This window comes from Caretta caretta, chromosome 11, assembly GCF_965140235.1.
Source record: "Caretta caretta isolate rCarCar2 chromosome 11, rCarCar1.hap1, whole genome shotgun sequence".
Taxonomy (NCBI): domain Eukaryota; kingdom Metazoa; phylum Chordata; order Testudines; family Cheloniidae; genus Caretta; species Caretta caretta.
The window spans coordinates 73,047,501-73,068,268 of NC_134216.1; the positions used below are offsets into that span (position 1 = coordinate 73,047,501).

Genomic DNA, 20,768 nt, shown 5'->3' on the forward strand with positions numbered 1-20,768 from the left:
TCCTTTGGGACCTGTGCTGTGGTGATCTTGCATGGTCAGAAAATACTGCTCTAAAATAAAGGCCTCAGCCATGTCTTCCTGTAGCTGAAAATCCAGGCCATCTAATGTAAATGCCACAGGGCTGGCTCCAAAGGTGGTTTTAACAAACAGATTGCTTTTCACACAGTAGGCATCCAAACCTTTCTACAAAGCACCTTGCTAAGGGTTAGGGACTGCGTGCTGGGTGAGGAAAAAGCCATTCCAGGCTCAGGAATAGTGCACATGCACATGCCCCTGGGCACAGCAGTCTGGTTTACTGGGAGAATAGGTGTAAGGGAACACCAGGAAAAAGCACCACCCACATGATGCAACTATCACCCCAACAGAGCTCTGAGTATTATTAGTGCAACTGAAGCCAGTGCTGGTGAACTGTGCCGGACTAACAACACTGGTATTTGACATCCACCCTCCACAGAGCAGATGGCACAAGCTAACCCAGCTTTTCACTAATATGTCTCAGGCCACTAGGGGTTAAGAGGATAGCACAGGTTTCAGAGTAACATCCGATGAAGTGAGCTGTAGCTCACGAAAGTTTATGCTCAAATAAATTGGTTAGTCTCTAAGGTGCCACAAATACTCCTTTTCTTTTTGAGGATAGCACAGTTACCATGTCCATTCAGTCTCTGGCTTCCACTTAGCCACAAGCTGTGAGGGTGACTTTTCACACCTGCTTGCGGGCTGAAACCACACTGTGAAGTGCATTTAGACATCACACAGCTATGAGGCCTGAATGACTTTTGGTCACTACCAACAGCAGCTGCATTTGAATTGGTGATCAAGCCGTGAAAAGCTTCTCAACCTATTACCAGTCCCCTGAGCCAACCAGCCCTCTTAGCATTTTGCATGAGGCATTCACCAACCTTCATATTTTCGCTGCCAGGCAGTATCACCTAGAGCCATACCCTCATGCAGAACTGACCCAGAGTGGTGCTTTTGTGTGTGCAAAGTCCTTGTTTTGGGAAATCTCCTCCCAATCACTTAAAAAGCTTAGAGGTGATCTGAAAACATAACAGTAATGGAGTTTGTGCACTTGATAGAAGCTTTATGATGTAATAATAAGGCCTAGGGGGGAAAAAAAAAAGGCTTTATTTTCCTGGAAGTGATTCTCAAGCATCTTTGTTTTTGTGACAGATATTTAACTCAGATGTCTGGCGAACAGATTGGAGAAAAGCATGGTTCTTAAAGAGTCTGTCCCTCTGCTCCTTCCATTAAGGGTTGAGTGAGCTCCCAAGCCGCATTTCTGGGTCCTCCCCTGGAGAACGCAGGCACTGGGGGAACATCAGACCTTGTTTTCCATTTTGAAAGTCACTTTTAAAATCACCATTCCAGAATGCCACCAAAAACTGAATGCCATTTTGTTGTTTGCTGAAGTTTAACACAAGCAAATTCTCCTGTCAGAATCCAGACAAACCCCTCAATTTAGGCAACAATTGTCCTGACCCTGGTCTGTGGGTGAACCACACTATGTACTATTTGTGTGTGTGTTTGGGGGGGGGGGGAGGAAGCAGAGCCAAAGGGGAAGTTAAGCCAGTTTACATCCTCCACTCCAGATCCGGGCGTCAGCCAAGGACAGGGCTGTTCACTGGATGTCCCGCTTTGAGCTGCTGCCTGTGCCCTATAAGGGCCATTCCAAAAGCTGCTGACCCCCAGGGTGATTAGACGGAGATTCACTGGTGTTCAGCAGGTTTGCCCTGATAGATCAGGGGCCACATTCTGCCCCCAATGAATTTAGGAGTGGAAGTATGTCACTTTAGCTGCTACACTAGCCTTGTTCTTAAATTGTCCCACCACCAGTGCAGCTCCATTGGTGGTAGCACAGAGGAAGAGCTAGTGTGTATGAGGACATTGTCTGACCATGTTCCTAACACTTCTAGAGGATGAGGTGCTCAAAATGCCAGTGGTCTGTCTAGACTAGTGCTCCCACTGGCAGAGATGTGCTAGAAGTGGAAGGGGGACTGAAGAACAAAGGCTGCTGTGGAGAAGGCCTTTGTTCCAGCATGGTCAAGGATTGACTGAAGACTCAAAGGAAAAAACAGGCCTGTCATAGAAACAGCCCCCTTGTTCTGGTAGGGAGAATTCAGCCCTGGCAGAGCTGTGTTAAGGGTCTTCTGCCACCAATGGGTGTGTGTGTGTGGGTGAGAATACTAAAGGAGCAGTCCTGCACTAATGTCACACTAATGAGGAGAGGCTGATGCAGGTTCTTACTCACCATGAACCCAGATGAATTATCCAGGAGGCAGCGGAATCGGCACACAAAGCTCCTTTCGAGGAAAGAGGAATTCTCGGGAGGCAGCTGGCTGGGCTTGTAAGTGATAATGGAGGAGCTGATACTTGTTTCACCTAAAGGATGTGGGATAAAGGAGAGCCCAAATTAACACACAGGGAAGTGTGGAGACTCCCAACAAGCTGACAACGTGCATCAGCAGCTATATCTATTGAAGGTATTGTAAAAAATCTCCTCTTGATGGACACACTTGGTTCCTTCTTTCTAATTAAACGCCCCCTACAAAAACCTGCATGCACATGAAGAACAGGACTGTTTCAAAGTGAAGCACTCAAAAGTCAGGAAAGTTCCAATGGCCTGCTGTGGGTGCAGCCCTGAGTTACAAGGTCTCTCTCTATCGTTGACATAGGACCTCTGCCTTATTCAGTGCACAAGCTGGACACTGCACAGAGAATATTTCAGTTCACAGCTGCCTCAATGAAGGATTTGCCATCTGAGAGACCTGCACCTGCCTTGGTAAGGCAACTCCCATCTTTTCATATGCTGTGTATTTATACCTCCCTATTGTATGTTCCACTCCATTCATCTGATGAAGTGGGTTTTAGCCCGCGAAAGCTTATGCCCAAATAAATTTGTTAGTCTCTAAAGTGTCACAAGGACTCCTCGTTGTTTCTGCACATTACTGCAGCTGAGGCTTGAACCGAGTGGTGTCTGTAGGCAGCAGGTCTAGTGGACGATCTGTCTCCCCCATTGAGGGCCAGGACCAAACTCCTCTTGACAGGACCTGCCCAGGACTAACAGGAATACAACAGCATTTTTAAAGCAACTATCTTATGGAAACAGTGAAGAGTCGCAGGACATTCCCGGTGGTCTTTGGGCTGCTAACAGAACTGGCCGGGCCCCTAGCAGGCTCTATGCCACCTCCCTTTCTTTAGTCTCCTGCACCTACCATCAGGCGATGGTTTGCTCTCGGGAGTGGGAGGTGGGTTAAGGGCCCAGTGAAGGTTGCGCCTGAACTCCTGTTGGTCCTCGGTGTGGATCAGCTCAAACACGCTCTGGTGCATGACATCTGTCTGGAAGGAAGCAGAGTGACAGGTGAGTCCAACTGTCTATCCCAGGCACCTGCAGCTGCTGCACAGCTGGGGACAGCCTGGCCTCTCGCCATCGGAACTGCCACACAGTGGACCAGATTTCATCACCCTCACTCTCAGGGGCAGTGCCAGGGCCTGCAAAGAGTCTCACCCCACTGAGATCAGTGGGGCTCCCCGGGGAGTAAGGTTCCATATCCCAGGCCTGAGCACACTCTGCTGATGGGAGCTGGGTCAAGCCAGGGTGGGTAAAGGTGGCCTGCATCCCTCACCTCCATGGCATAGACAGCAGCCCCTGCAAAGGCAATGGAGCTACCTGTTGGAGCCAGAACTACACAATGGACCCAATTCTGCCACCCCTACTCACCATGGAAGAGGTCCTGGTTTCTTTAGTGGGACCATTTGGGGCATAAGAGTGAGTCAGTGTGGAAGAAACTGATTCAAGTGTCAGTGGTGCAGAATCAAGCCCAATCTGCTCAAAGAATCCCAACAAAACAGATCACCATGATTTATTCTGCCTTTACCTGGTCATCACCTAAAGGGTGAGATTGTGGCTTTGGACTTCACTACACAGGTGTGCAGTCACAAGCTACCCCAGTGTAATTAATATGCGGTGTGTTTGCTGGCAAGATGAAGTATGTTTAAGCAGAAAAAGCAAGCAATGACTAATAGGGTAGCTCCAATAAGAACAAAAGCCAAAAAAGGTCTGTAATTAAGTCACACTTCACAACAAAGATCTGACCTCATTTCCCTGAATGAGTCAGTAGAACAGACAGACATGATTTACAAAGAGCAGATCAGAATAATAAAAATCACAAACACTGCCCTCACTGGCGCTTTGACTCTCAGTCATTCACTATAATTTGCTGCAATTTGCCAACTAAATTAATCCTCAAGATCTTCACATTTAAAATATGAAAACTTCTGAACTATGAAATATAAATAAGGTTTAGAATGCTAGGAGCTTTGTACTGGTTATATTTCAGTTTATTATAATTTTTTTTAAATGAAAGGAAGTTCTGCATATTGGAAGAAACATTCTTAAAGCAATTTGACACCTCAGCAGCTGATTTATGCACATGTTGTACAGTACTTAGATTATCCTGATTCCAGTAGTTTTGAATCTATTAGAAAAAAACATTTCAAAAGGAGAAAAACAGCACTAAATCTGTTCCATTGCCTGCAATAATGCAGAGCTATTAATAGATGTCAGCTTCACTTATTTTTGAAATTCATAAAGAAAACATTGCAGATGCTGTTAGAAAATAGAGGCCAAGACACTGTGCCAAGGTGGATACAACTGGGGACTGGGAGTCAAGAGACCCGAGTTTTAATTCCGGCTTTGCTACTGAGTGTCCTTGGGCAAATCACTTCACCCCTCTGGCTCATTTTCTCCATCTGCAAAATTGAGCTAATGATGCTTACTTTGGGATATATAGAGAATGAAAAGCCCTATATAAGAGTGAAGTACTTTATTTGACTTCCCTACAGGTTAAGGCAGGCAAGTCAATATCTACTTTCCACACACAGTTACTGCAATTGCATGCACGCATCAGGTATCTGTGCACGGCAAAGACCAGTGCTGGAGAGTTGAATGTGCAATTACATGATGTGATCCTGTGCTTAAGGCTATTAAACATGCAAATTAGTTGAGCAGTTGCATTTATTTTTATACATGCAGTTGTGATCTGGCCTTGTTTGAAAATCTGGCCCTCCACATTTAAGTGCCCATTTAAGAGGGGCTGTCACCCTTGGGGAAATATTTCAAATCAGTCAGACCTTTAATATAAGATCATCAGAATGGGGATACTGGGTCAGGTCAAGGGTTAATCTACTCCAGTATTCTGTCTTCCGACAGTGGCCAATGTCAGGTGCCCTAGAGGGAATGAACAGAACAGGTCATCATCCAGTGACCCATCCCCTGTCGCTCATTCCCAGCTTCTGGCAAACAGAGGCTAGGGACACCATCCCTGCCCATCCTGGCTAATTATAGGGAAACAATTGTTAACATTAAGATCACTGAAGTTCATTTCTGATCAGTGAAAGCTGCAGGGAAACCATCATTCTTTGAGGAGACCAATTAAGTTACAATAAACGTGGTGGCCAACTCTTTCTGCAAGCAACTGTCAACTGTTTCCAAGCCTTGATAAATGATCAGAGTCTTCGTACATGTGGGTGAAAACTGGTGACTGTGGCTTAGTTGGAGGAAGCAAATTGGTGAGAATGACACTATCAAAAAGGGGGCCATTTATGAAGGCTTCCTCTGCAAAACAAGGAAATATGGTATTTGGCCACTAAAATGTCATGAAAAATACAAAAAAAGTCTCCTGCTTAGGCAGACTGGAGTGCCTGCTGGGCTGGGACAGAATAGGAAAGGAAACTAATTTCCTTTCCTAAGTGAATTCTTTGTATTGGTCTTCATGGCTGAGGATTTGAGGGAGATTCCCAAACCTGAGCCATTCTTTTTAGGTGACAAATCTGAGGAACTGTCCCAGATTGACGTGTCATTAGAGGAGGTTTTGGAACAAAGTGATAAACTAAACAGTAATAAGTCACCAGGACCAGATGGCATTCACCCACGAAGGAACTCAAATGTGAAATTGCAGAGCTACTAACTGTGGTTTGTAACCTATCATTTAAATCAGCTTCTGTACCAAATGACTGGAGGATAGCTAATGTGACACCAATTTTTTTTAAAAGGGCTCCAGAGGCGATCCCAGCAATTACAGGCTGGTAAACCTGACTTCAGTACCAGGCAAACTGGTTGAAACTACAGTAAAGAACAGAATTATCAGACACCTAGATTAACATGATTTGTTGGGGAATAGTCAACATGGCTTTTGTAAAGGGAAATCATGCCACCAATCTACCAGAATTCTTTGAGGGGGGTCAACAAATATGTGGACAAGGGGAAATCCAGTGGATACAGTGTACTTAGATTTTCAGAAAGCCTTTGACAAGGTCCCTCACCAAAGGCTCTTAAGCAAAGTAAGCTATCGTGGAATATGAGGGAAGGTTCTCTTATGGATTGGTAACTGATTAAAAGATAGGAAACAAAGGGTAGGAATAAATGGTCAGTTTTCAGAATGGAGAGAGGTAAATAGTGGTGTCCCCCAGGGGTCTGTACTGGGACCAGTCCTATTCAACATAAATGAACTGGAAAAAGGGGTAAACAGTGAGGTGGCAAAATTTGCAGATGATACAAAACTACTCAAGATAGTTAAGTCCAAAGCAGACTGCAAAGAGCTACAAAGGTATCTCACAAAACTGGGCAACAAAATGGCAGATGAAATTCAATTTTGATAAATGCAAATTGGAAAATATAATCCCAACTACCCATATAAAATGATGGGGTCTAAATTAGCCGTTACCACTCAAGAAAGATCTTGGAGCCATTGTGGATAGTTCTCTGAAAACATCCACTCAATGTGCAGTGGCACTCAAAAAAGCGAGCAGAATGTTCATTGCCTCTATATAAATCCACGGTATGCCCACATCTTGAATACTGTGTGCAGAGGTGGTCACGCCATCACAAAAAAAGATACGTTGGAATTGGAAAAGGTTCAGAAAAGGGCAATAAAAATAATTAGGGGTATGGAGCAGCTTCCATATGAGGAGAGATTAATAAGACTGGGACTTTTCAGCTTGGAAAGAGATGACTAAGGGGCATATGATAGAGGTCTATAAAATCATGACTGGTGTGGAGAAAATCAATAAGGAAGTGTTATTTCCTCCTTCTCATAACACAAGAACTGGGGGTCACCAAATGAAATTAATAGGCAGCAGGGTTAAAACAAAGAAAAGGAAGTTTTTCCTCACACAACGCACAGTCAGTCTGTGGAACTCTTTGCCAGGGGATATTGTGAAGGCCAAGACTATAACAGGGTTCAAAAAAAGAACTAGATAAGTTCATGGAGAATAGGTCCATCAATGCTATTAGCCAGGATGGGCAAGAATGGTGTCCCTAACCACCATTTGCCAGAAGCTGGGAACAGGCAACAGGGGATGGATCACTTGAGGATTCCCTGTTCTGTTCATTCCCTCTGGGGACTTGGCATTGGCCACTGTTGGAAGACAAAAGAAATCTGATGAGGTTCAATAAGGATAAGTGCAGGGTCCGCACTTAGGACGGAAGAACCCAATGCACAGCTACAGACTAGGGACGGAATGGCTAGGCAGCAGTTCTGCGGAAAAGGACCTAGGGGTGACAGTGGACGAGAAGCTGGATATGAGTCAGCAGTGTGCCCTTGTTGCCAAGAAGGCCAATGGCATTTTGGGATGTATAAGTAGGGGCATAGCGAGCAGATCGAGGGACGTGATCGTTCCCCTCTATTCGACATTGGTGAGGCCTCATCTGGAGTACTGTGTCCAGTTTTGGGCCCCACACTTCAAGAAGGATGTGGATAAATTGGAGAGAGTCCAGCGAAGGGCAACAAAAATGATTAGGGGTCTGGAACACATGACTTATGAGGAGAGGCTGAGGGAGCTGGGATTGTTTAGCCTGCAGAAGAGAAGAATGAGGGGGGATTTGATAGCTGGTTTCAACTACCTGAAAGGGGGTTCCAAAGAGGATGGCTCTAGACTGTTCTCAATGGTAGCAGATGACAGAACGAGGAGTAATGGTCTCAAGCTGCAGTGGGGGAGGTTTAGATTGGATATTAGGAAAAACTTTTTCACTAAGAGGGTGGTGAGACACTGGAATGCGTTACCTAGGGAGGTGGTAGAATCTCCTTCCTTAGAGGTTTTTAAGGTCAGGCTTCACAAAGCCCTGGCTGGGATGATTTAACTGGGAATTGGTCCTGCTTCGAGCAGGGGGTTGGACTAGATGACCTTCTGGGGTCCCTTCCAACCCTTATATTCTATGACAGGATACTGGGCTAGATGGACCTTTGGTCTGACTCAGTAGGGCTGTTCTGTTTTCTTCAAAATGTTTTGTGGGAACATAAGAAGTTTTTCCATTTTTCGTCAAAAGTTTTTGCAAAATGTTTCAGAGTTTCACTGAAAAACCTGAAACCCAACAATTTTTTTGGTTTTCAACAACCAAAATTTGATATTCTGTTGTGGACAACCAGAAAATGTTGTTTTTCAGTTGCAAAAAATCAGAAGAAATTGCAGCTTCTGGGAAGGATTCCATTCAGCTAAAGAGACATTTTTCAACATTGTTATTTGACCAGCTGTCCAGCACTGTTCCCAGTGCAGGGCTGTGGCAAGAGACCACAAATGAGTCTTTTCTACCAGTAATGTTTGTCTTTCCTTCCTTAGTCGACTTTCCTCAGTGTGGCAAAGTCATTCCACATCTGGAAGTAACAAGGGATTGTATTCAGAGAGGGAAAAGGAATACATGTATTGTGGTCCCGCTCCCTGATATTTGTCTTTTTTAAATTCTGTAGTCCCTATGTTAAGTGATCTTAAAAGGGGCAGTGATACCCGGCCATGCCACTGTCAGAATGACAACAAGCAGACTCTCTAGAGAGTCAAATTCTGCTTTCATCTATATGGGTGTAAATTCAAAGTAACTCCATTGGCTTCAGCTGAGTTACTGCACGCTTACATCGCTGGAACAGAGCGGAGTTTGGCCCATGCTCTGCAGATGGGAGCTCAAGTCTCTTGCTTGGCTCTGCTTATCAGCTCAGCCCTATTTCCAGCGCCAAGAGCAATTTTCTGCTCCTCCCTCTGCTGGCCTCAGATCAGGGGAGCCATGAATGTGGTTGTGAAATCAGCCCAGAAGAGTCACATTACTTTTAGGAGCAGAAACATCTGGTCAAATCTCATCCACTCATTTCAGAGGAGCCTGGGGTCCATTGGCTGTCAGCTATTTCCCAGGTTAGAGGATATGTTTTACCAGCTAAACCAAAAAAGAAAGTCACAGGCCAAAGAGAAACCACGTTAAAAAGTTATGGAACATCCTACTAACCTGATGAAATCCAAGATAGTCTTGAATCGTGTGCGAGGAATAAAATATCAACCCTTCAGACGTCACCACCAGCACAAAGCCATGAAGAGCCTAGGAGAGAGGGGGACAGAGTGAGCACCAGAACTCAGCTCCCAACCCAACACCACTGCATGTGGATGGAAACCAAGTGAGTGGAGAGATCTCATTCTGTCTGGAGGTCAGGTTCCCCTGTCAGCTTTCTGATGGTCAGCTGCTGGTGGGGATAAGAAAGTAGTGGGGGTAGGATGACAGCTTAGACAGCTGTGAGAGACCCCGAGGAAAAGTTGCAGCTAGGGACGTAGGGAAATAAGGATTTATAGTCAGGACCAAATGATCGGAAGGGGGAAGGAGGTGTTTTCTGAAAATCTGAGAGGGCGGGTGGACAAGGAATGTCAGCCACAGGGAAACAAGGTTATGGAGATTAGCTACATGCAGAAAGGTGCAGGATTTGATCTCTTGTTAACACTATACATGAACTAGATATTAGTGACATTGGTAATCAAGGCTAGCCACCGGCTGGCTGCTATCAGCTGGCCATTTACTGGAGCACCCTGGTAGGAGTGGGCCTGGAGGAGGGTAGACTAGTTTGGGGAAGGCGTTCCATGCCAAAGAATCTTTGTATGGAGGTTAGCTCCGATGACACAGAGCTAGGTTTGCCAACTTCGGTTGGACGCATTCCTGGAGATTTCATCACATAACATAATCTTTAATTCCTGGAGACTCCCAGACAATCCCGGGGTGCTGGCAATCCTACACAGAACTCCCAGCTTGTGGCAGCTGCCTGTTGCTATGATATCAGCAATAGGTCCTTTTCTGTGGGGTGCACTGGTGGCATCCTGCATGCGACAGAGGAATGGCTAATAAAATAAGGACCTCACAGACCACTGCTGGTGCACCAGCAATGGGGTGGAACAGTCTAGGGGGTCTCCCTACCAGGGGGATTTTAGATTCACGTTAGTTATTTCCTGGGGGTTGATTTGAATCTGTCTGGATTTTGCAGCATTCTCCTTGGGGAGAATGGTGTCCCTGAGGCAAAACCATTGTCAGGTCGCGGTGGGCTCTGAGTCCCAGAGCCACCCCTCACTGACTGCAAATGAGGCAGAGGAGAGACTGGGATTTCATTTTCTACAGAGACAGTTTAAGAGGCGGATTGTGAATCGCGAATCATTAGCAAAACTGAGCAAGCAGATACAAACAAAACAAAGTAGTGGTGATCTGAGAGCCGAGATCTATAAAGTGTGAGTTTCATGTAATACGGTAGCTGACTACTCTGGGAGAGAACTGAAAACCGAATGTCTGGAATAGTCTTCAGGAGGCCAAATAAAGCAGTATTTCAAAATGAAGCATTGTTTTCCTTTCTCCCAGATTTACTGAGCAGGCACAAATCCTGCCTGTGACGGCGTGCGACTCACTACTGAGGCGCCTCCTGCTGGCTGTCCTGGAGATTAGCTCTGTTCGCTAATGCGCTAATCTCTAGTGGTGCCTCATCGCTGTCACTTTTGTTCCAGGACCCACGCCACGCCCAGGACTGCAGCATCCTTTTCAGTGACACGGCCCTCCGGCTGTGCCACACTCTGTGTTTCCCCCTTTTGAGGGATCTGCAATCTCTGTCCAGCCACTTCCCTCAGTGGCAAATGCAGTCCATTGTCCCAGGGCTGCTTCCCATGAGGCTCCTGCACCCTCTTCTGCCCTTACCTCCAGGCCTCAGCCTACAGGCCCTAGCAGCCAGCCAGGAGCTCTCTAGCTCCCCTGGTCTCTGCTTGCAGCACTGCTTTGTCCTAGGTACTGGCACTCCTTCCTCCTGCTAGGAGCCTGGCCTTCTCCCCTCAAGCTACTTCTCTCCAGTCAGCTACTTAACTCTGCTCAGCCCTGCAGCCCTTCTTATATGAGCCTACCGGGCTGTGATTGGCTACTCCTCTCAGCCCCTTTCTATTTGGCTGCCTCCAGTGCAGCCTCCCTAGGGCTGCTTTTAATCCCTTTTCTGCCAGTGAGGGGCAGCTGCCCTATCACATCGCCTTTTCACACATACAAGTGCTGAAGCCTTTCCAATGCTGGCAGAGCTGTGCTGACCTAGCAAACACAGAAAGTGCCTTCTGCTGTGTTTTGTCACATTTATGAACCTATTCTGTCTAGTTGCTTAACTGTATCCTAATTAGATCTGATCAAACATCAGGAAATTCAGATGTTTCAATGACTGTTTTCATCCTGAATCGAGACAATAAGTTGTTTTGTTTTGACATTTCTGATTGAAGTGAAACATTTTGACATTCCTGAGTTGAAGTAATATTTCATTTCAGCTTGGTTCAACACTGAACTATGCCTGAATTGTCACAGTGCCTCAAGGGAGCTGTAGTTTAGGTTCCTCACTCTCCCCATTTTCCCATATGGACGGCATCTCCTGTGATACAATGTGGCCCTGGTATGTACATGAGGTACAGAGCACTTTAAGCCAGAGGTGCATCAGGGTGCAGGGTGAATCAACCAGGACACCTCAAGCAGACACAGATTAATATTGAACTGACCTGAAATGAAGTGTTTCAATTTGGTTCTCAACAAGCTAGAATGTCTCAATCTGAGATAAAGAAATACTTATTTGGGGCCAGGTTTTTTTTTTTTTTTTTTAACTTTAACAAAAATCAAAGTTTTCTGGGGGAAATTTCAATTTTGTGGCAACCAAGTTTTCAGCAACTTCAATAATTAATCCATTAATAATTTTCCAAATGCACAATATCAGAGAGCTGAATATTTTCAGCTTGTATTTCACATATTCTGATTAGGACGCTCATACTTCTCTTTCTTGTAAGTGGACAGCAGTAGAGATAGACTTAAGTGCACTGATAGCAGAATTACTCCCTTCTTTCTCTCTCTCCCCAGAGATCTCACAACCTCCTAAAGCCCAAACATGGCATATAATGGGGGACAAAGGCCCAAAATAGAAGCATAAAAAATTATTAGTGTGAGCTAGGGCTGTCAATTAATCACAGTTAACTCAAAAAAATTAATCGCGATTAATCGCACTGTTAAACAATAGAATACCAATTGAAGTTAAATTTTTGATGTTTTTCTACATTTTCAAATTTATTGATTTCTATTACAACACAGAATAGAAATTATACAGTGCTCACTTTATACTGTTATTTTTTATTACAAATATTTGCTCTGTAAAAATGATGAAGAAATATTTTTCAATTCACTTAATTCAAGTACTGTAGTGCAATCTCTTTATTGTGAAAGTGTAACTTACAAATGTAGATTTTTTTTGGTTACATAATTGCACTCAAAAACAAAACAATGTAAAACTTTAGAGCCTACAGGTCCACTTAGTCCTACTTCTTGTTCAGCTGATTGCTAAGACAAACAAGTTTGTTTACATTTACATTTGCTAAACATTCATATGTCCCTTCATGCTTTGGCCACCATTCTAGAGGACATGCTTCCATGCTGATGATGCTCATTAAAAAAATAATGCGTTAATGAAATTTGTGACTGAACTCCTTGGGGAAGAACTGTATGTCTCCTGTTCTGTTTTATCCACATTCCGCCATCTATTTCATGTTATAACAGTCTTGGATGATGACCCAGCATATATTTATTTTAAGAACACTTTCACAGCAGATTTGACAAAACACAAAGAAGATACCAATGTTAGATTTCTAAGGATAGATACAACACTTGACCCAAGGTTTAAGAATCTGAAGTGTCTTCCAAAATCTGAGAGGGACGAAGTGTGGAGCATGCTGTCAGATGTCTTAAAAGAGCAACACTCTGATGAAGAAACTACAGAACCTGAACCACCAAAAAAGAAAATCAACCTTCTGCTGGTAGCATCTGACTCAGATGACGAAAATGAACATGCATTGGTCCGCTCTGCTTTGGATTATTATTGAGCAGAACCCGTCATCAGCATGGACGCTGTCAAGGTTCCTCCCCCACTCTGAACTCTACGGTACAAATGTGGGGACCTGCATGAAAACCTCCTAAGCTTACTTTTACCAGCTTAGGTTAAAACTTCCCCAAGGTACAAATTAATTTTACCCTTTGTCCTTGGAATATCCACTGCCACCACCAAACTCTAACTGGGTTTACTGGGAAACACAGTTTGGACACGTCCTTCCCCCCAAAATCCTCCCAACCCTTGCACCCCACTTCCTGGGACAGGTTTGGTAAAAATCTTCACCAATTTGCATAGGTGACCACAGACCCAAACCCTTGGATCTGAGAACAATGAAAAAGCATTCCGTTTTCTTACAAGAAGACTTTTAATAGAAGTAAAGAAATCCCCTCTGTAAGATCAGGATGGTAGATACCTTACAGGGTTATTAGATTCAAAACATAGAGAATCCCTCTAGGCAAAACCTTAAGTTACATAAAAAACACAGACAGGAATAGTCATTCTATTCAGCACAGTTCCTTTCTCAGCCATTTAAAGAAATCATAATCTAACACATACCTAGCTAGATTACTTACTAAAGTTCTAAGACTCCATTCCTGTTCTATCCCCGGCAGAAGCAGCATACGGACAGACACAGACCCTTTGTTTCTCTCCCTCCTCCCAGCTTTTGAAAGTATCTTGTCTCCTCATTGGTCATTTTGGTCAGGTGCCAGCGAGGTTACCTTTAGCTTCTTAACCCTTTACAGGTGAGAGGATTTTTCCTCTGGCCAGGAGAGATTTTAAAGGGGTTTACCCTTCCCTTTATATTTATGACAGATGCACATCCTCTGGAATGGTGGTTGAAGCATGAAGGGACATATGAATCTTTAGCGCATATGGCATGTAAATATCTTGCGATGCCAGCTACAACAGTGCCATGCGAACACCTGTTCTCACTTTCAGGTGACATTGTAAACAAGCTGTGGGCAGCATTATCTCCTGCAAATTGTAACCAAATTTGTTTGTCTGCGCAATTGGCTGAAGTAGGACTGAGTGGACTTGTAGGCTCTAAAGTTTTACATGGTTTTATTTTTGAATGCAGTTATTTTTTGTACATAATTCTATATTTGTAAATTCAACTTTCATTATAAAGAGATTGTACTACAATCCTTATATTAGGTGAATTGAAATAAACTATTTCTTTTGTTTTTTTACAGTGCAAATATTTGTAATAAAAAATATAAAGTGAGCACTGTACACCTTGTATTGTGTTGTCGTTGAAATAAATATATTTGAAAATGTAGAAAACATCCACAAATACTTAAATAAATGATATTCTATTATTGCTTAACAGTGGGATTAATCACGATACTTTTTTTTTTAAAATCGAGATTAATTTTTTAATCTCTTGACAGCCCTAGTGAGAGCAGATGAAAGTGGTCCAGGATCAGTTCTTTAGCCTGAACAGCCTCATTTGCGATCCCTGTTCTGTAATTCAGCATTTCTGATGGGACTAAATCGACAGTAATGAGATCGCAGCAGGCCTGTGTAGAAGGGAGAGAAATATTTGTCTAGAACACCGGACACCCACTTCTTTATGAGGGGCACTAAAGAGGTACTCACAAACACTCCATGCTCCCATTTCCTCTATGTGCTGGACTGGGAAGGGTTGCTCTGACAGCCTGTGTGGTCAGGAAAGTAAAACCAACAAGCCCCTGTATTTAAATGGCAAGATCCAAGAGGTTATTCAGGCAAAGTGGATCGCTCTCAGAAAATAGAAATCCGGCCCAAAGGAGCAGAATCTAAGTAAACTACGAGACAATGTCACGGAGCGCAGACTCACCGGTGGCACCTCCTGCTGGTCGTCTCAGGGAATTAGCGTTCCAGCCTCCAGAGCGCCCTCTTCAGGCCCATGTGTCGCCTTGCTGCTGGCTCCCGTGTCCCCCCCCAGGACCCCGGTGCCCCTTTCAATGGGTGCTGCCCCCTGGCAGTACCCCACAATTCTGGGTCTCCCCCTCTCAGGAGAGCCCCCCACCCACTATCCCTACCTTGCCTCAGTCATAGGCTCCTGAAGGGGAAAGGAGTCCAGGAGAGCTGGCTGTATTTCAAGGAATCCCTGTTGAGGTTACAGGGACAAACCATCCCAATGAGTCGAAAGAATAGTAAATATGGCAGGCGACCAGCTTGGCTTAATGGTGAAATCCTAGCGGATCTTAAACATAAAAAAGAAGCTTACAAGAAGTGGAAGGTTGGACATATGACCAGGGAAGAGTATAAAAATATTGCTCGGGCATGTAGGAATGATATCAGGAGGGCCAAATCGCACCTGGAGCTGCAGCTAGCCAGAGATGTTAAGAGTAACAAGAAGGGTTTCTTCAGGTATGTTGGCAACAAGAAGAAAGCCAAGGAAAGTGTGGGCCCCTTACTGAATGAGGGAGGCAACCTAGTGACAGAGGATGTGGAAAAAGCTAATGTACTCAATGCTTTTTTTGCCTCTGTCTTCACTAACAAGGTCAGCTCCCAGACTGCTGCGCTGGGCATCACAAAATGGGGAAGAGATGGCCAGCCCTCTGTGGAGATAGAGGTGGTTAGGGACTATTTAGAAAAGCTGGACGTGCACAAGTCCATGGGGCCGGACGAGTTGCATCCAAGAGTGCTGAAGGAATTGGCGGCTGTGATTGCAGAGCCATTGGCCATTATCTTTGAAAACACGGGGCGAACCGGGGAAGTCCCGGATGACTGGAAAAAGGCTAATGTAGTGCCAATCTTTAAAAAAGGGAAGAAGGAGGATCCTGGGAACTACAGGCCAGTCAGCCTTACCTCAGTCCCCAGAAAAATCATGGAGCAGGTCCTCAAAGAATCAATCCTGAAGCACTTGCATGAGAGGAAAGTGATCAGGAACAGCCAGCATGGATTCACCAAGGGAAGGTCATGCCTGACTAATCTAATCGCCTTTTATGATGAGATTACTGGTTCTGTGGATGAAGGGAAAGCAGTGGATGTATTGTTTCTTGACTTTAGCAAAGCTTTTGACACGGTCTCCCACAGTATTCTTGTCAGCAAGTTAAGGAAGTATGGGCTGGATGAATGCACTATAAGGTGGGTAGAAAGCTGGCTAGATTGTCGGGCTCAACGGGTAGTGATCAATGGCTCCATGTCTAGTTGGCAGCCGGTGTCAAGTGGAGTGCCCCAAGGGTCGGTCCTGGGGCCGGTTTTGTTCAATATCTTCATAAATGATCTGGAGGATGGTGTGGATTGCACTCTCAGCAAATTTGCGGATGATACTAAACTGGGAGGAGTGGTAGATACGCTGGAGGGGAGGGATAGGATACAGAAGGACCTAGACAAATTGGAGGATTGGGCCAAAAGAAATCTGATGAGGTTCAATAAGGATAAGTGCAGGGTCCTGCACTTAGGACGGAAGAACCCAATGCACAGCTACAGACTAGGGACCGAATGGCTAGGCAGCAGTTCTGCGGCAAAGGACCTAGGGGTGACAGTGGACGAGAAGCTGGATATGAGTCAGCAGTGTGCCCTTGTTGCCAAGAAGGCCAATGGCATTTTGGGATGTATAAGTAGGGGCATAGCGAGCAGATCGAGGGACGTGATCGTTCCCCTCTATTCGACATTGGTGAGGCCTCATCTGGAGTACTGTGTCCAGTTTTGGGCCCCACACTACAAGAAGGATGTGGATAAATTGGAGAGAGTCCAGCGAAGGGCAACAAAAATGATTAGGGGTCTGGAACACATGACTTATGAGGAGAGGCTAAGGGAGCTGGGATTGTTTAGCCTGCAGAAGAGAAGAATGAGGAGGGATTTGATAGCTGCTTTCAACTACCTGAAAGGGGGTTCCAAAGAGGATGGCTCTAGACTGTTCTCAATGGTAGCAGATGACAGAACAAGGAGTAATGGTCTCAAGTTGCAGTGGGGGAGGTTTAGATTGGATATTAGGAAAAACTTTTTCACTAAGAGGGTGGTGAAACACTGGAATGCGTTACCTAGGGAGGTGGTAGAATCTCCTTCCTCAGAGGTTTTTAAGGTCAGGCTTGACAAAGCCCTGGCTGGGATGATTTAACTGGGAATTGGTCCTGCTTCGAGCAGGGGGTTGGACTAGATGACCTTCTGGGGTCCCTTCCAACCCTGATATTCTATGATTCCTGCCAATCACCAGCTAGCCCCTGTGCCCTGGGGCAGACTGCAGTATGAGCCACTCATCCCAGGCAAGGTTGGGTTTGGACCTGCTGCCTCTGTCTAACCTTGGGCTATCCCCTGCAACCCCAGTACCTCTTGGGCCTAATACTAGGCTGCAGCCTGGGGCTTTCCTGGCTGGAGCTCCCCAGGCCCTTCCCCAGCCCTGCTCCAAGTCTAGGTACTCTGCTTAGGTCCCTGCAGCCAGGTCCCTCCTTCTCAGAGCTAGAGAGAGAGAGGGAGTCTCTTCTTCTCCTGGCTTTTATAAGGCCCACTGGGTCTGTCTGGGGCATGGCCCCCCAGCTGCGGCTGCTCTGCCAATCAGCCCAGCTCTTCCCCTTCCCCAGCCCTCTCCCAGGGCTATCTTAAACCCTTCTGGGCCCAAGCGGGTGTCCACCCTGCTACACCCCCACTCAAAACCCCCACGCCTCTCAGCCGGGGCTTCCTGGAACTAGCCGTCCAGGCTCACCCCTCCAGGCTCGCACACCTTCTCTCTGAGGCCTCCCAGGCTGGGACATCTCCCAGACATGGGTCTCCGCCCTCCAGCGGGCCTGTTCCACAGCCTCAAGTTGCGCCCTTAGGTCTGGGTCCCCCAGTGCCTCTTCTCTCGCTGTCTGGGTCCCCGCTATTCCCTGTCCTACCCCAACCTGGGTCCCAGCCTCCTGCTGGGCCCAGTCCATTTGGGTTTCCCTGTCACAGACCTCCCTGGCGATGGTCTGGGTCCTGCCCGGTCGCAGGATCCTCACCGTCCTGGTTGCGATCTTTGCTACCTCCCCTGGGTGGCCTACTGGCCGGTCAGCCACTCTCTCGGCCGCCTCCAGCTGTATTTTCCCTCCCCCTAGGGGGCAGTCTTTCCATAGGTGGCCCGGCTCCCGGCAATGCCAACAGGCTCCCTGCCTCCATGTTGCCTGGGCCTCCTGCTTCTTCCTGTTGTCCCTCACTGGGCCAGCCCTTCCTGGGTTGCCCTGGGTTGTGTTCCTTGGGCCAGGGCACTCTCGCCAAAGGTGCCCCTGCTGCCCACAGTCCCAACATGCCCGGACTCCTTCCTTTACCCAGAAGATGGTTTGAGGGAACCTGCCACCGTCCTGTCCCAGGTTGAGGCATTCAGCCCCCAGCCCCATAGGGACAGTCCTGTCCAGTGCCCACGCCTGGCACAGGCATAAGAAGTCCTTGTTTCTGCACCAGGCCTCCTGGTCCTAGCGCTGGGCTCCTCCCTCTGGCCTCAGCGGTTTCTCCTGAACACGGGCCAGAGGAGCTTCTGCAAGGCCTGCTGTTCACCCACCAGCTGGGCCATCTGTCCTTGGAGGACCCACTGCGCCTCCCATAAGCCATCCTGGTCTCCCGGTCCCCCTTCAGGCCGTCAGCGCCCTTCCAGTGAGCTGCTGACACTGGGCCCCACCCAGGGACAACACCCGGGAACTCCCCATAGAAGACCCCGGTGTACCTGGGATCCATCGTCCCTGCTTCTCCACCTTCAAGTTCTCCTTTCTGATTTGGGCAATCGTTCCACAGTCCGTGCCCTTGCCCTTTGTATCAGGGGTGGACCGCTCACGCCCGCATTCTCCACCACTTTGTAACCAGGGCGCAGCCTCACCGGTGGCGCCACTTGCTGGTCGTCTCAGGGAATTAGCTTTCCAGCCTCCGGAGTGCCCTCTTCAGGCCAGTGTCTCACCTTGCTGCTAGCTCCCGTGTCCCTCCCAGGACCCCAGTGCCCCTTTCACTGGGTGCTGCCCCCTGGCAATACCCCACAGATCTGGGTCTCCCCCTCTCAGGGGAACCCCCCACCCACTATCCCTACCTTGCCTCAGTCATAGGCTCCTGCCAATCACCAGCTAGCCCCTGAGCCAGAATGCAGTATGAGCCACTCATTCCAGGCAAGGTTGGGTTTGGACCTGCTGCCTCTGCCTAACCTTGGGCTGTCCCCTACAACCCCAGTACCTCTTGGGCCTAATACTAGGCTGCAGCCTGGGGCTTTCCTAGCTGGAGCTCCCCAGCTCCTTCCCCAGCCCTGCTCAGGTCCCTGCAGCAAGGTCCCTCCTTCTCAGAGCTAGAGAGACAGTCTCTCTTCTTCTCCTAGCTTCTCTGGCTTTTATAAGGCCCACTGGGTCTGTTTGGGGCATGGCCCCCAGCTGCAGCTGCTCTGCCAATCAGCCCACTCTTCCCCTGCCCCAGCCCTCTCTAAGGGCTCTCTTAAACCCTTCTGGGCCTGAGCGGATGTCCACCCCACTGCAGACAAAAATTCACAGATTCCAAGGCCAGAAGGACAATTGTGACCATCTAGTCTGACCTTTTGTACAATCCAGGCCAGAGAACTGCCCCAAAATAATTCCCAGTGCAGATCTTTTAGAAAAACACCCAATCTTGATTTTAAAATTGTCAGGGGTAGATTGTTCCAATGGTTAATTACTCTCACAGTTAAAAGTTTACACCTGATTTCATATCTGAATTTGTTTATCTTCAACTTCCAGATGCTGGACTCTGTTAGGCCTTTCTCTGCTAGACTGAAGAGATCCATTATTAAATATTTGTTCTCCATGTAGGGACTGATAGATAATCAAGTCACCCATTCTCTTTGGTAAGCTAAATAGATTAAGCTTTTGAGTCTATCACTATAAAAGTATGTCTTCTAATCTTTTAATCATTCTTAAGGATACGATTCTGTCATGGAGGTCATGGATTCTGGAATTTTCCGGGACTTCTTCTGGGTAAGGGCCAGAGCAGCGGTCTGGCAGCCTGCCCCAGGGATGTGGTGCAGCAGCTGCCAGAACAGCTAACCAGTGGCCAGCCCTGGGTCTGCTGGAGCAACGGTCCCCAGCTACCTGGAGGTGATTGGGGTTGGGTCAGCCTCCCTGAGACTGGAGCAGCAACGGTCAGCCCCTGCCATAGGAGCAGTGGCAGGGCTGGAGCAGCTGCAAGTCCTGGTAGCGCTCTGTTTGTCCCCACTCCCCCAGCCTATTTTTAGTAAAAGTCAGGGGCAGGTTGTGGGCTTCCGTTAATTCTTGTTTATTGCCTGCAACCTGTCCCTGACTTTTACTAAAGATACCTGTGACAGAATCATTCTCTGAAACCTCTCCCATTTATCAACATCCTTCTTGAATTGTTGGCACCAGACCTGGACTCAGGATTCCAGCAGCAATTGCGCCAGTGCCAAAGACAGAGATAAAATAACCTCTCCACTCCTACTTGAGATTCCCCTGATTATACATCCCAGGATCATATTTGCTCTTTTTGGCCCCAGAGTCACACAAACTTTATATGAAGAGAGACCGAAATGATTGGAACTGTTTAATTTAGAGAGAAGATAAATACAGGTGGTCAGGATAGAGGCATATAAAATAATGAATGGAATAAGAAAGAGGGCAAATTGCGTACTCCTATTTATCTTCTCTCTTCATACAAGAAGAAAGGGACTTTCTCTGAAACCTT

At 46.7% G+C, this 20,768-nt stretch overlaps 1 protein-coding gene across 2 annotated transcripts in view; it reads right to left on the minus strand.

Annotated features, from left to right (window-relative positions):
- LOC125644837 (aryl hydrocarbon receptor-like) overlaps positions 1-20,768 on the minus strand; it is a 146,430-nt gene that overhangs the window by 23,523 nt on the left and 102,139 nt on the right. For both annotated transcript variants that reach the window (XM_048869403.2, XM_075118164.1), the window contains exons 4-6: positions 9,266-9,355; positions 3,213-3,336; positions 2,249-2,379 (exon numbers count right to left, since the gene is read on the minus strand). In XM_048869403.2, coding sequence (XP_048725360.2) covers positions 2,249-2,379; positions 3,213-3,336; positions 9,266-9,355 — 345 coding nt within the window. The remainder of the gene's footprint in view (positions 1-2,248; positions 2,380-3,212; positions 3,337-9,265; positions 9,356-20,768) is intronic.